We start from the raw sequence: 16,055 nt of genomic DNA, 5'->3' as shown, positions 1-16,055 counted from the left end.
CCTGCAATATTATGTATTATGTTACATGTAATATTTCTACCGCTAATCTATTTGCTGGCAAATCACCATCGTATCAAAACAAACTTACTTAAAAATATATACATACAAGAGTAAGAGATAAATTTTATTTTCGAAGTATTATAAGAAAATGGTCAAGTAAGTGCAGACTTTTTCTATCATTTACCTACAAAATAATATTTGCAAAATGGCTTCCACAGAAAATCATAGTATATATGTATAAATAGAAAATATCAGTCCAGGGACGGATTCCGATTAACAATAGTCCAAAGAGTGGGAAATACTTTCAATAACGATATAGGTATATTTGATTTTTGGTGGTGAAATCAATCAATATTCTGTAAAATACGTCCAAAGTAATCAATTTGATCTAGAGGTCTATACAAATTCATCTTCGAACGGATCATCTACGCATGTATCTTTCACTTCTTGAAGTTCATAATTCTCATGAAGTTCATCGACTAATGTTCCCCCCGATAAAACAAAAACTTCAAGACTTTCTGGATCTGGGCATAAAGCCTCGTTGAACGAGATCACAATTCCTGAAAGTTAATGAATTTTTGATTACGTAAAAAATTCTCTTGGGTGGTCTTAACCGAGACTTGATTGGATAGTAAAAGCGTAGAAATAACGAGAGTAAGAAAACATTTTCTAAAGCTTTAATCTAAACAGACAAATACAAATTGAAATAAAGTGAATCTTAAACACTTCAGAGCGCGCTTCACTAGTAAAATTGAATTCTCTTTTTAATCATTTGAAGTGTGTCGACCTTTTCTATCGAATTCAATGGAAATCGCAAACCACTAGCATACCACACACCGACAAGTGAAAGATTATTGCAGAATGTGATAGCCTGAAACTCACTCGGAACTAGATTTATACTTCTAAGTTAAGGCAGTAAGTCAGTGGGTGACGAGAGAATGGAAGAAATTTAAGTCAATACTTTCAGTGAAACATATAGAAAGAGGGTAAATTTTGGAAATATTTAAATCTCAAAAAACAAAGTTAAAACATTTAATACATTGAACTCATTTTGAGATATTTTTAAAATATTTTCTTTTCAGAATCAACAGAAATTGGGATTAATTAAATATCATTTTCCTGCATTGTTGGCAAAAAATAAGCTTAATCTGTCAGATGAGTAATACATCTTTAATTCGCTCACGTCATTAATAAAAATGAGATTAAATGCTTGCGGCATAAAGTAACCTTCATATTAAACTATTAATAGATATGGAATAACAAAACGTACCAATGTCGTTAGTCCACCAGATTCTTTGAGGTTGAACAAAGTAGTAAGTATCGTCCCCAGAATCAACGGTAGCGTTGTATACTCTGTCTATATTCCAACAGTCCTAAAAAATGAGAGAAAAAGATTAAATAAAGCATCTTACTTCAACAAGTCTATACTGTTGTTTGCAATGTTGTCAAAGCATTTTGATTTGGTATTAATTCTATTCCAAACATCTTCATCAAGTGAAAAAATGTTGTACCTGCATAGTCAATGCAGAGCAGTTTGCTCCCAGGGCGATTTGAATCGCCATTCTTGAGGGATCGGGTTTTGGTTCTCTGGTATCTCCTTCTTCGGCAGCCTGAAATGTTGAAAATTTAATGATCTTATATGTTAAAGTTTTATGCGAATACGACAGTAACTGATGGACTATAATTTGGATTTGGTTTTGATTGAAAATTCTCCACACATATAGTCCAGACAATACCTAAAGATGTAATACTAAAATGTATGCTAATTTTGCATAAAACATTTTATAAAATCGACTAGGGTTATCCAGGTGTAATGCACATGAATGACACACAAACAAAACATGTCTAAAATGGAATGTGTTATTGAAAATAAAACGTTGATTGTGGTGGAAATAAAGAGCATACGACAACTATATCATATTTATCATTTCAATATTTCATACCTGATTTGGGTTTCGAAAGATTTCATCCAGTTTAAGAGTGAGGATTCCAGCACCGCCCCAGTCACTTATGTCATATGGAATATCTGTAAAAAATAAAAAAAAATCGTGAGGGAAACTAATTCAAATACATAGAAAATCGTATTTTCGGAAATATAAATTGTGAATAAACTTTGAATTTATAGGAAGTTCAATAAAACGTATCATCTTCCCGCATCTGGACCACACGCGCCAATGTAACAAGCTCAAATGTAAACTTACTAAAAGCCATAAAATTTGCATAATTCCCTTCCCCCTGGGTGTGAAACAGAATTAAAAAAAAACTCAAACAGCCTGATGTGCGGTTTGTGCTTAAATACTAATGTATGAATTTAAGTAAATTGCAAATTGTATTCAAATAGAGAACTGTATAAAAGTGGGAATGCAGGTTGATAATCTCGAGTTTAATGTCCACAATCATTAGCACTTCACCTAGCAGTGGATGCTTTATACTTTACAGAACCACGTGCGGAGTGAAAAAATGGAAAAAAAAGCATCATAAAATGGTTATTTAATGGTTAAAGAGTGTAATCAATTCTTACCAAATTCAAAGGTTGCTTCTTTCGGTACTGCGTCACTTCCATAAGTTACTTCAATGGCTTTTGGATCGAAGTCACAACTGAATAGATTTGAATCAAGTATTTAAATAATTTTATCATCTCGAGTTCTAGTTGAATAGGAAGCACTTACTCAGATTCAAAAGTAGTTTCATTGTACACTGTGTAGAAGTTAAATCCGACTTCATTTTTATTCTGCATCCAAATTTCATCTTGAAGAAGATTGAATATACCTGGTCCAAGGTCAGTGGTGTTGTCAAGTCTCGCTTCCCATACCTGAAAAGTTACATCAAAGTACTCTGATCCGCATTTCAATATAGATCAAAAGAACACGATAGTTCGTGGATAAACATACATAACTAGGTATATATACTGGTCAACGATTTTTTTCATCCATGTATTATGTCAATAGTCATCTATCGTTTATGATAATGCATACTGTAATTAACTGTTGCCGCGAAAATGCATTAATATTTCTAGAACAAAAGATTTCTCATGTAAGAAAGGATTTCATTCCTTCGAAATTATTATGATGGACATCACGAGTTCTGTGAAAATATTATTTATTATGATCCAAATTGATATGATGATGTAATGACGCTGGGTTGTTTGAATATATAGCAAGATCCGTTCATAATTTGCATTTATTCAGTTAAATTCGTGAATTTATGCAATTGGTTATTCTTATCATTGTAACCTGCTCATTCCTATCCCTTCAGATATGAGAGCGACTCTGTTCAGATACACAAAAGCTATATCTGAAATGCTAGACGCAGTGGTTCCCAAACTTTCATGGCCCGTGGTCCTCTCGCGGACGCTTTCAGCACTCATGGCCCCCGTTTGCAGGCTTGTCCATGGCACATATTTTTAAGTCCCATTCCCATCCCATAGCAATTATGCCTGTCCCATCCCATCCCATGAGATTCCCATTGGAATAAAATTCAATAAAAATTGTTAAATTCTGGTTTAGCGTCTACTGAATAGGACTACATATACGTATAGACATGCAAAACAACAGAATTTACGGACTTTGTTAACTTTATATTGATAACTATTATACATGTGTCAGCCCCTTAACGAAGTATATTGTTAATGCTGAATATATTTTGCTCTTTATACCTAACATGACAGCTATACTCAAATATATGGACACGAATTCCTATCGAAAAGTTTTACCATCATTTCCACGAAAATCAAACGGTTTTCATGTCCCACGTGTCCCACGGGAAATATAAATGTGTGCTGTCCCATCCCATGGGACGTTTCCCATTCTCATGGACAAGCCTGACCCCTATGAACGGTCCCCTATGCCCGGGTTGGGAACCGCTGTGCTTGAGTATTATAAAAGCATGTAATAGCAGCATTATAAAATAATCTCACCTCAAGTTTTTCAAGTTCACATGGAAATTCTACGAGTATGGAGTACGGTCCATCTGGGTGATCTAAAGGTCTTGAAAATAAAACATGGTGTGTTTATAAAGAACAATTTTATTTTTAATTTCATCATGTAACAGTACATTCCGAAGAGAGATTTTGGGTCTAGTGTAGGCAAAATACTACACTTGCTTGCATAAGAGAAAATCCAGGTGTCAGAACAACTTCAATGGGAGCAAAGTGTGATAATTATTATGATTATCATTTTTATTACAATGCTTTACGTTATAATGAATGGTTCTTAATCTCAAAACATAATCCTCCAAAACCTTCATAAAGGTACATTTTGATCTTCTAATTGATTTAACCAGGTCTCAGTATAATGATATATTTCATACGTATGTCACGGTACATATAAAATTACTTAATGTGGGTCTAAATTTGAAAATTCGATTTTATGTCAATGAAAACATGTTTAAAACTCACTTGAAAATAGTTCCTGAGCCACCAATAACAACTCCATTGTGATCTTCCCATAAATTGTATAAAACAAGTCCTTGTCCATCAGTCCTTGCCCTGAATATAAACGATATTAACGAAACTTGATGAAACTGATATATAATTAACCCGTCACATATGTCACGGGTGATATAGTTTCATGTATATACAATTCGAGTATGTTCAACGAACCAACGGTTTTATTGCTATGAATCCAACTTCCATGGAATCCGATTTGAAAGTGAAACATAACGTGAGATTGGATGCAGCTTCATGCAAAAATATTCACAAAATTACGGCCTCGTCTTATTTTATATTTGAATAGATTGGCTACTAACCTGATTGTTGACGTTGGACCCAAGTCAGTACCTTGCAATCCACGAATTGATATTTTGTAATAAGTCATGGGTCTTAAACCAGTTAGCCTTGCACTGGCATCACCGGTCATACGAACGCTTGGAATTGATGGAATATCAGCTGTAAACATAATTGAAAACCTTGAAATTCATATCAACACGATTATATCAACAAAGTACACTAGCTAATATCATTCTATAATTTGCTATAGAAAGATGTAGACATTGTCACTCTAGATGTAACAAGGCAGGTATTTAGCGGCGAACGACTCTCGATTCTCTCCAAATATTACCTGTATCTGATGTATTGACCAATTGGATTGGAGGCATTGATGTGTCTTCAATTGGATCAATAATGTAACTTTCAACTCCGTTCATGGGGTCCCATTCCAATGTCATCAGGGATGCAGAGACAGTCACAACCTTGAAGTTTGTAATTTCACCGACGCCTGACAAGATCAAAAACACCGTTTATCAAAAAATAAAAGAGATACTTTTTTATACTTTCGCAACCAGAATCAAAATTTTCACGCATTTTTAGATGAAGCTCATACCTGTGGTGAACACATAAAAAGATGGTTCTCCTTCATTTCCATCTTCATCGATTGCAGAAACAAATACAGTGTATTCTGTTAGCGCCTCGAGATTTCCAAAATATAACTGAGGGTCGGGACTTTCGACGGATGACGACTCTTCTGCTCCTAATACTCCCTGAATTAGTAGGAAAAGATTCGGGGAAAACACAAATAAATTTGCGAAATACATAAAAACACCATAAAAATTGCATACTGCTGAAATAGTTCAGCCGTAATCACATATTTGCTTGTATTAGTATTACTTTTTTATTCCACAAACAATGTCACAAATCATCATTGTGCATAGATGGTTACAACTTCGCCACCATTGTGCCATTTTATTTCACATTTAAGAGCAAATAAAGGATTCGTGTGCAATTTTTTCTCTGCTAATTTTACATTAGTACTTACCAGATATCCAATGGCTCCTTCTACTGGTTCAAATCGGATAAGAGCACCGTCATATTCTGAAAAAGCTACAAGCTTTTCTGGTGGAGGTAGCTGAGCTGTTGCGAGACCAGCGATGTAAAGAAAAGCTACAACTACTCCTAACCTATACATTATTGCAGTAAAGGTAAAAATAACTGAGAACGGATATAAAAGTTGAGTAATTCTATATTTAGGTAAAATATAGAAATGTAAGAAATGTAAGTTTCCGTCTAACAGTCCTTTTACTTCCATACCAATTAGATAATAGTTTCTGAGCAATTTCTTTTGCCGTTCGCAAATTTTCATAAAACAGAATACAATTAAAAATCACTACCATATATTTAACCCATTTTGATTACTCATATTATTACAATATTACGTTATAATTTAAGAGCTGATACATTTACATTCATATTAACGTTTTTCATAAATATTCAAATACATTTCTACATTCATATTAAACAAATTATAAATCATTAGAACTAAGATTCCGATTTCCTGATTTATACTTTATCAAAAGTAATTAAATTTTGCGCAGCAATTACTATAATTTAAAAAGTAATCCATGCAAGTTTGTCTCTTTCACAGTACATAACTGTTTTGCACATTTCTCAAAAGCCATGCTTTCAACAGCTTACATGACCTCGGCAATACACGGGAAAAACTAATGATATTTGACGAAATTCTATGCATATTCTCGGTAAAAGTGGTATGATGACGAAACGTGGGAAATAGCCTCGCGGCGGAATTAACTCTCCACTTGTAGAACAGGTATAATATGTCACTTGCTCATGTTTTCGCCCTGATGCGGAAGCGTGATATATGATTCGAATATATCGCCTCGAGGCCGAGATGTTTCAACATAATTATTCCAAACTCAATAAGACACGTATGGTATTCTTGTAACTAACACGAACTGATTTCAATGGAATAGTTAGAGAAAACAACGTCGTTCACAATTTATCAATTTGAATCAGCAAATGAAATAACTTTGACACTATCCATCATCAAAGTGGTTATATCGAATTGACTCGATATTGCATGTATTTTGCTGCAAATTATAACCATGAACGTCAGGCTATTAATCCCTTTTTAAGTTCGTCTATACTCTATAGCGAAATACTATTCTTGATAGGGCAATTAGTTAATCTTTATTCAATAATAGACTGTATCGATACCGTTATTAGTATATTTGAAGAGAAGTTGCAGAACTGGATTTCTTCATGTAAGTTGTATTCCTAAAACTGTGATAGGTTATACAGTGTGTGCTAGTTGCATAAAGTAATTCAATATTATAACAATAACGTCACTTTCTTATTTTAGTTCAGTAGTCCTGCGGTCGCATCACTAACAGCGATAACATTTTTTATTGAAGCGTGTTTTGGAAAACGGTTAGGTTTCACATTGATAAGACTGTTCTAAACAAACAAATAATGACCTGGCAAAGATTGGAAGCAAAAAACACCATAAATACTTGAAGAAGTGTCGCCTGCTACCTTTACTGAAACAGCAACTGATATCTGCACTGAATCATTCTAGCAATGTAACTCACATTTATAATTTTCACCTCGCCCGAAGGGACACTTTTAAACGTTGATGGAAAATCGGATTATTGGTCTTATACTAGGAAGTCACGTGCTCAAGAGAAATAAATGTAAATATTACCGAGTCAAGTGGCAATAAACTACTGGAGACCGCTAATTTGCAGGTTGTTAATCGTGGGCAGATGAGAAGTGAAACACGTTAGGCAACATATACAAGATTCGCGTCGGAATTTATTAAGAAAAGTGCTCCAAGTACGCCAATAAAATTGTCTGAGTGCTATTGATGGGAGCTGTTTCAGCGAAATGGACATGCTTTTCACTGATGATAAGCCTGTAACTGATACACTTATTGTGATAGCCAATGAAATACGTATATTTAGGCGTATACCCAAACTGGATATAAACCAAGCAATAAATGTTATTTCTGAGGCAACAGGAAATATCTTTTTAATTTGCAGGACTACAAGAAAGACGGACTAGGCTGATTGGATACCACATGGTGGCATAATTTATACAAAACAAGCTAAATTTGATAAGACCTGAATCTAAGATCTATGAAATGAAGTGAAGAAATGAAGAATTTGTAATAAACTGCAAAAGAATGGAACTATATGGAGGGAAAAGCAGCTATGTGGAAAGGAAATTTCACCCCTGATAAAATAGCAAGCATGTCTTAACAAGTTACAATTGAAAATTAGGAAAAAGAATAAGCCGCCTAGTGTTTGGGACTCTGCAGAAATGTACTGGATGATCGGGGTTGAATCCTGGATAGCATTTTCAGCATAGTAGACCAGGGGTGTTGAACTCGCGCCCCTCGAACGCTCAACAATAGTTGTAATTATCCAAATCTAAAACGTTTTCCTAAATTTGAACACAATATTATTTTGCTTTATTTTGGATTCCCAACATAAGTAAGTTCAAAATATGTTGCAATAACATGAAAACACAATTCAAATTTTCCAACCAAGCATGTTTAGCAAGGTTACACCTCGTGTGAACTTCACCACAGCTCATCTTGTGATCGTATCCTAACCATATGAAATATATTGAGAAAAACATACATGATAAATCAGGTGCGATGAAAATTTCTAACTCTAATACCTATGCAAAACAGCGAACGGGTTATGAATTGTATAAAAATAGTGCTGATTTTAGAAATGAAAGTGATTGAAGAACTTACAGTTCGTGATGAATTGATTTTGCTCTATCAAATATGACATACCTCAAGCAGCTCATTCTAAATTTGTTATTGGACACGTAGTGGACATAACGATCGTTTCAATATTATGTTGTTGTTGTTCTTGTTGTTGTTCTTGTTCTTTGACACGTTTTTAAAAAGTCGCTTTTCTCTTCGAATACTGGACCAATTGCTTTGAAATTTTCAGTGGTTGAAGATTAATTTTTTCGCTAGAAGGCTATTACTTTTGTTTATTCTTAAATTTTATATGAATCCTATGAGATATGATATTTCATACAAAATTTCGCGGTATTTATTTTTACTCATGGGAACACTGTTTTACACTTATTTCAAGCGGTTTCGCGATCGATTGTCTTGCTCAGTACTACAGCTACTGTAGGTCGGTACTGGTAAGTTGCCATACCGGTGCCGTAACGCAGTGAAATTGACTTATTCCTTCCGCGGTATTACTAATGCTGCAATGCAAGTTTTATAGCCTATCGTATGCGGAACGGAATATCAGACCTACAGGTTCGGTACCGGTACTGGTAGCTCAGTACGTAAGTACGATACTGGTACTGGTGCCGGTACCGGTGTCTTACCACAATGAAATTACCGTAACTTATTCTTTCACGGTCCTACCAGTGCAGTAATGCAAGCGTTGTAGCACTTGTAGCCTACTATATTTGTTTATTTTGATGAGAGTCTACTGGAAACAACATAAAATTTGAAAGGGAAGAATTGTTCTGTGATCAATTATCTGTCCTAAAGTGTAAATAACATAAAATTTGCAAGGGAACAACTGTTCTGTGACCAATTACCGTATATGGCCTACAGTGTACAGGTAAGATGCTGGCTGACTACTAACCGGTACTGGTAGCTCAGTACGCAAGTACGATACTGGTACTGGTGCCGGTACCGGTGTCTTACCACAATGAAATTACCGTAACTTATTCTTTCACGGTCCTACCAGTGCAGTAATGCAAGCGTTGTAGCACTTGTAGCCTACTATATTTGTTTATTTTGATGAGAGTCTACTGGAAACAACATAAAATTTGAAAGGGAAGAATTGTTCTGTGATCAATTATCTGTCCTAAAGTGTAAACAACATAAAATTTGCAAGGGAACAACTGTTCTGTGATCAATTACCGTACGGCGCGGCGGTGTGGCTCAACGGGCTAAGCGTTAGGAATACGCTCGCCACCGCACCTCTAACTACTCTGCGTGGGTTCGCAGGTTCGAATCCCATGCAGGGATGGTTATGTGCGAGAGGATTGCTGGACTCCTCGCCGTCGTTGGGTGGTTCACGTAACCGCTGGTCGGTTACGGCTTCCTCCACCACCAAGTCCATGCTTCCGAAAACAAACAATACAGTAAATCTAATCCCATACCCGACTTGGAATGGTAACCGGACGAGAGGCCGTGGTTCGCCATATGAATAAGCCGTCTTATCGGCTTTCCTCTCCCCCGGGATAAATATGTAAATCCTATCCTATCCTATATGGCCTACAGTGTACAGGTAAGATGCTGCCTGACTGCTAACTCAGTACCGCTTGACACGTTTTCAAAAAGTCGCTTTTCTCTTCGAATACTGGACCAATTGCTTTGAAATTTTTAGTGGTTAAAGATAAAAATTTTCTCCAGAAGGCTATTACTTCTTTTTTCGCTATGACGTCATCAAAATTATGTGACTCTACGTGTCCATATATTTGAGCATATCTCTCTTGTTACTTATGTAATCACTTTTAAACTTATAAAGCTTGAATATGATTCTGTTCCGTGGATTTTTGATGGCACGCAATGGCCTGGATAATATTCGTTAGTTGGTAGCAGTAAGTTCACTGAAGTTGTCTTCCTATTTCGCTGTCAAATTTAAACTTCATCATAGTTCATGTTTTGACTGTAAATAAAATATAGGTATTATATAAAATCAAAAAAGGCAATGAACACCATATATGTTAAACAGCCATGTCATATCAGTATTTAAGAAACTTTGTGTCATACCACCCCGCCATCAATGTACATGTTAAAATATATACTGTGATACATGTAACACGGTTGTTGAGGATGATTGCCGTTTCATTCCTAATAAGGCAGTGCATATAGTGTTGCCACATATTGCTTTTCTTATGCAAATATTCTGATGTATTTTGTCACTGCACATTAGTATTTGTATATTATTTCATTTATTTAGAACTGTTTTAGGTATAGGCTTAGGATCCACTTTTGATGACTCGTATTCAATTGACTTGACACTTTCTGATTGCAATCTAGTGCCATTTCTTAGTTGGTATTTAGTGCATATTGTGGCAACCGGTTGTTGCAACAGTCTCCTGGTTCTTCAGCACTGGTAAAAAGGCCGCACGTTTTGTGTTGTAGATTTTATGTTAACTTAGGGTTGTATTTTAGGAAACTTAGGGTTGTTTTATGTAGACATGTGTTGAAATAGGGATTAGTGATTAGGATTGTACTTAAAACTGTATTTATTTTTGCATTTAGTTACATATGTATATCTGATTAAGTAGGATTTGGATGCGTTGCAGCCCAAACTATTTTTAAATCACCTGACCTTACACGAGTGGCCACAATAGCACTTTATGTTGAGTGGAAAAATAAAGCAAGTTCGATTCGGAATTGTGTCTGGTTTAGTGCATTGGAATCTCAGCGTCAGTCAGGTTAAGCGTATCCAAACCCAGAAGGCATGCTCCCATCGTTGGCTTATCAGAAGGATTCCTGGCACAACGAATAGGCTACTCGCTGATTGAAGTCGGGGAGTGTTTGCCACAGATATTCACCATACCGATCAACGGTTGTTTGAAATCAATGTGTTTTGTTATTTCATCATTGGTTAAATGCTATATTTTAAAGGTTTATCACTCTATTTTGTGAGGTTTCCGGTTACAATTTATATTCACCCTGTGTAGTCAAGTCGGCATCAGCAGTCTGCGATTTTGTTCCACAAATTGGCCACTTAGGTTACAATCTCTTCTAATTTAGGCTATGACAGTATGGACAAGGTCTCATTTTAAGGAGAAGGCTTCTATTAAAATCATTTTTATATTTAAGACTAGGTTTCATTTCAAGGAAACACGGGGGTAAGCAGTGGTACTGTACAGGTAGACAGAAGGACAGACTAACACAACTTGCAAAACTGTATGACCGGTACCGGCTGCATCCTTTCTAATATAGTCAGCATAGTATATATAGTGCCATACTTTAAACCAGGAGCGCACAACCTTTTTGCTATTGGCGGCCACATTGCATTTATTTGTATTCAATACGGCCTCCAGGAGGTTGATGAGCGCGCCGAAGGCACGCAAATTTTTCCGGCTTTTATGACGTCATAAACGCGTATTTGACTTGCGAGATGTAGTCTGCCCGATTATGAAGTACGCAGGACTACTTGGAAGTATAATATTCGCATTTTAAACGAATTTTTCTTTTCGGTGGACCTATTCTTGAGCAGATATATTGCAGCAAGTTACATAATGGTTGCACACTTTTGAAAAAAATCGAAAGTCATGGAGGGGAGAGGGGAAGTCGCCCAGATTGTGACGCATCGTGTCGTCTGACTTATTTGCAGTGCTTCTGTTTTGCTTCAATATACGCCAGCATAGCCGCCAAATCCTATATTTTGAACTTTTTTTTTTATAGGATTTTGTATGTGGACGGCCGCATTATTTTTTCCACCGGCCGCAGGTTGTGCACCGTTGCTTTAAACCTTCAAAAAATATATTACGACATACCTGATTCATTACACTTTCGGTGCGACATTGGCAATCAACGAAGCAACAGCTCAAACTCGCGAATGAAGAGCGAAACCGCCGCTTCCCCTCAAAGTAAGGTAAAAATAGTGTCTGGCAGCAGCCGTCACGCTCCGATGGTCCGTATTAAAGTTGGTAATTGTAATGTCCCTGTATGAATTTGCAATTTTTAAGTCCGACAGCTGTAAATATTTATGCTGGCAGTATAGTTGAAGAAATTAATTATTGCAGCATGACTTGTAAATAGATATAATAATTTCCGTATCAACAGCTATTACTTTTATTAGACTGGTTGTTGCCGAAGTTCTCCATCGCTCTTTCCCGATGACTGCATAGGTCAGGGTGGTCCAAACCCAGGCCCGCGGGCCACATGTGGCCCGCCACTCCTTTATCTGTGGCCCGCGTCGCATTCGGAGAGGAATCAAAAAATCGCATTTCGTGTTGTTTTGTCATGAAATTAATCAAAAAATCTTTTGATATATTGTTGCATCACTAATGTCACTGAATTGACTAGTGTTATGTCTTGCTGAGGCAACTAGCGAAGTTAAACGAGCACTGTTGTGGCCCGCGGAGCTGCCAATCTTGGACCACCCTGGCCTAGGTGTTTCATTCAGTGTGATCCAAATTAAAAATCCCCGTCTTATTATATAAAACACGTTCAAGCGAATAGCCTTTTTGCAGTGTACTTATAGTTAATAGATATTTCTGAGAGGCATAATGTTGAAGATTCGTCAGTTTGGTTGGATATTGGCGATTCTATTGGATATTGGCGACAAATTGTCATTTTTTGTAAACCTTGCTTTTGCGTTCGCTACGTTCGTTTGATCAGAGGATACGTCGGTATTCCTTTCCGAATGTTGTGAACCATGTCGTATGTAAACACCACTGGCCTGCAGAATCTGTTCATTCGAATTATTTTGTTTTTCCAAGTGATTCGATGATGTCGTAAATGATTTCTTGCGAATTTCCTCATCCGACTAATTTGTCGAGATATTTTGTAAGTGCGGAAAGGTCGACACCAAATACGAACGAATGACCTTAAAATTCTATATGATCTTTTTCAAATTTTATAGGTTTTTGAGATTTCGGCAGCCTGTACTCCGAGTTCGAAAATAGCTGCAATTGACAGCTTTTTATAATGATGATCCATAAAGAACCTTCTTGCTGTCAACGATAAAACAAAAGAAAAACTGCCAGAAGAACCATCTCCTACCTACTAGTAATAACCTAGTAGGTTCCACTTTTGAAATATAGCAGTATTAGAAGTTCACCAAAGCCAATCTCCGCTCGAATCATCATGTTTTTTATTTGCAATTCATCAACTCCCGATATTTTTTTTAACAGATTTCAGATGAAATAATGGGGAAACGAGGACATTATGAATTCGAGCCACAAACTCATAATGTGAATGAGAGGCCACACAAATGAAAATATTCCTGGCGAGATTGTAAATTTAAAAGAGAAGTCATTCATAACCATTCATCATAATATTACTCATTTGGGAAATATTGCTCTATTTTGTGTTTGCATGGGCCTACTATATTGTATTGTATATAAATGGTATTGAAATACACTTAAAACTGAATTTATCTGATCTATTCTCCAATATTAAAACATCACATTCTACATTTATTTACTTACATTTGAGTCATTTGGTAAAACATTGCATTTGAGCTCAAGATAGAACCTTGGGTCGATTCGTCACAACTTGAAGGAAATGAATCCACGAGAAAGGAAAGAATTCATTTCTATGTGAAATTAACATTTATGGGATGAGATGAAGTTTCTCCAGTTTAACCATATAACTATTTCATTGCGTACAATTTGGAGCAAATCTGCACATGAATTACGCTCGTTCGTGATGCATTATTGATATCTATGAAGTCTTTATAAACGTTAATCAAAATAAAAGCAAAGATATATATATATATATAACTTGTAAGGACGATAATATAAAAATCAGTGAAGTGCCAATGCCTACATACTAAATAGCATTGAACTTCGAGTCGTTGAATCGTGGATTCAATTTTTCTTAGATTCTGGAGAAACTGAAAGCAGAAAAAAGTAGAATTCTTGATATGTTAATTTCAAAAACTATCCAAAAAAATGAATCCGTGCCGAAAAAAATGAAAACCGAAAAATCCATTTCGGTGGATTCGAAACGCTGTCGGATCCAAAGTTTCGTCAAATTTCAAAAAGAAGGACGATGAGGATTCAGAAATTTTACTCGAAATGAGAATAAATATCATACAAAACCGAATTCAAGAGCAGAAAAAAGATTCTATCAGTAATTGAAGAAGAAGAGCGCAGAAAAAATTGGAATGATCGTGCAACATTATCAAAACTAAAGAGTTGCATTGTTGAAAACGCAAAACATAGAATGCCACTACGAAAACTTGTCATTAACAACAGCGACAAAGAAGTCCAGAATTCACTGTCATGATTGCACTTTCAATCTTCATTTCCAGCATTCGGAAAGAATCAATCCCTGTGTTTGAGAGTACAATTTTAACTGAAATGGATGGATTTCTACCATGCTGTCCCACAGTAATGCTAATAAACATGGAGTATGGAGATCTGGAACTTGACAATAATGACATTGAAATAGATCTAAAACTAGATAGACTGAAGGAATTGCAAAACAAAGAATACAACACGGATTATTCAACAAAATCTTATTTACAGCACGGGCGATTTACTTTCTAATATAATTTGAATTGATTGAAATTTTATAAAAAAAAAAAATTATTTGTATTTTTCTGCAAAATTGTTTTTCACAAAACATATGTGAATGCGGCTGCCAATAATTTTATTTCCTTATTTTGTTTCTGAAATATGTTAACGCGTCATTTTGACTAAATTTTGTGTCATTGACATAATATACCTTTACACTCACCTGTGTATGTTATAGATTTTGTATTGTCGATCAAGAGGCGAGCTATCTTGTAATTATTTGGCCTGGCGGCGAAGATGTTTTGTGACTGGTGGTAATAATTGGTAAATGGTTAAAGCCTTAAGTTATTAAGCTTTCAAGTGATTTCAATCGTCTACGACAGAGTTGTCCAAGCCCAGAACCGCTCCATTGTCTGTGGCCCGCGTCGCATTCGGAGAGTAATCGAAAATCGCATTTGGTGTTGTTTCGTCATAAAATTAACCAGATAAATTTTCTGACATATTGTTACATCACTAATGTCACTGAGCAAGTAGCAAAGTTGAATGATGTGCTTGGCAGTCTTAGTTGTTATCTGGCTTTCTATCTTTTTGGTCGGGAATATATGCTAACAATTTTGGCATCATACAAAACTAAAAATTGAATGCGGATTTCATTAGCCCAGGTTGGCTATGTCTGATAGTGATAGCTAAATATTAATGTTGTTTGTGACCTGACAATATAATTCATTACGGGTGGTATTTTGCAACCAGCCTAGACAGTATTACAAAAATTGCTGCCTATACTTTCTAATCTGATTTAAATTTATTGGAAATATATGAAACAAACATATTAGTATGTTGCTGAAAATTGTCTTACGTTTTTACGAAACAAATAATTCGCTGCCAATATTATGGTTTGTGAAATATATTATCGCGTCATTCTGACTCAATTTTTTGTCATTGATAATTTACTTTCACAACCAATGTGTATAGTTGTTTTCTTTGTCGACCGAGGGGCAAATATTTTTTGACTAGACGGAATAATGGGTGAATGTCGACAATACTCCATATCGTGACTTTCGCAATGATTTAGAGGCGGTGTTCTTCAACCTTTTTTATCGTGATATACCTTTTACAATTTTTCAAGAGC

At 35.7% G+C, this 16,055-nt stretch overlaps 1 protein-coding gene and 1 long non-coding RNA gene across 2 annotated transcripts; one reads left to right on the top strand and one right to left on the bottom strand.

Moving 5' to 3' along the window:
• Window positions 1–111: 111 nt before the first annotated feature.
• LOC120336129 (uncharacterized) lies at window positions 112–5,941 on the bottom strand. The gene is made up of 12 exons (XM_039403729.2): window positions 5,751–5,941; window positions 5,319–5,475; window positions 5,058–5,213; window positions 4,747–4,885; window positions 4,397–4,486; window positions 3,917–3,986; window positions 2,670–2,812; window positions 2,522–2,598; window positions 1,944–2,026; window positions 1,512–1,610; window positions 1,271–1,373; window positions 112–560 (listed from the first exon to the last, which is right to left on the bottom strand). The coding sequence occupies exons 1-12, from the start codon at window positions 5,898–5,900 to the stop codon at window positions 397–399; spliced, it is 1,431 nt and encodes a 476-aa protein (XP_039259663.1). The 5' UTR covers window positions 5,901–5,941; the 3' UTR covers window positions 112–396.
• A 4,298-nt stretch (window positions 5,942–10,239) lies between these two features.
• On the top strand, window positions 10,240–13,891 carry LOC144419900 (uncharacterized). Its single transcript, XR_013474360.1, has 3 exons — window positions 10,240–12,333; window positions 13,327–13,483; window positions 13,598–13,891. It is a non-coding gene; the product is annotated as an uncharacterized LOC144419900 (long non-coding RNA).
• Window positions 13,892–16,055: the final 2,164 nt, after the last annotated feature.

Source organism: Styela clava, chromosome 2, assembly GCF_964204865.1.
Source record: "Styela clava chromosome 2, kaStyClav1.hap1.2, whole genome shotgun sequence".
In the NCBI taxonomy this organism is placed as follows: Eukaryota; Metazoa; Chordata; class Ascidiacea; order Stolidobranchia; family Styelidae; genus Styela; species Styela clava.
Note: the sequence above shows the minus strand (reverse complement) of the source record. Positions and strands in the feature narration are given on the sequence as shown.

Coding starts and splice junctions, on each gene's coding strand:
- LOC120336129 (XM_039403729.2), bottom strand. CDS start 5,900: ATGTATAGGTTAGGAGTAGTTGTAGCTTTTCTTTACATCGCTGGTCTC. Junction 4,886..5,057: donor GGTCAATACATCAGATACAG/GTAATATTTGGA, acceptor TTATGTTTACAG/CTGATATTCCATCAATTCCA. Junction 2,027..2,521: donor AGAAGCAACCTTTGAATTTG/GTAAGAATTGAT, acceptor TATTTTTTACAG/ATATTCCATATGACATAAGT.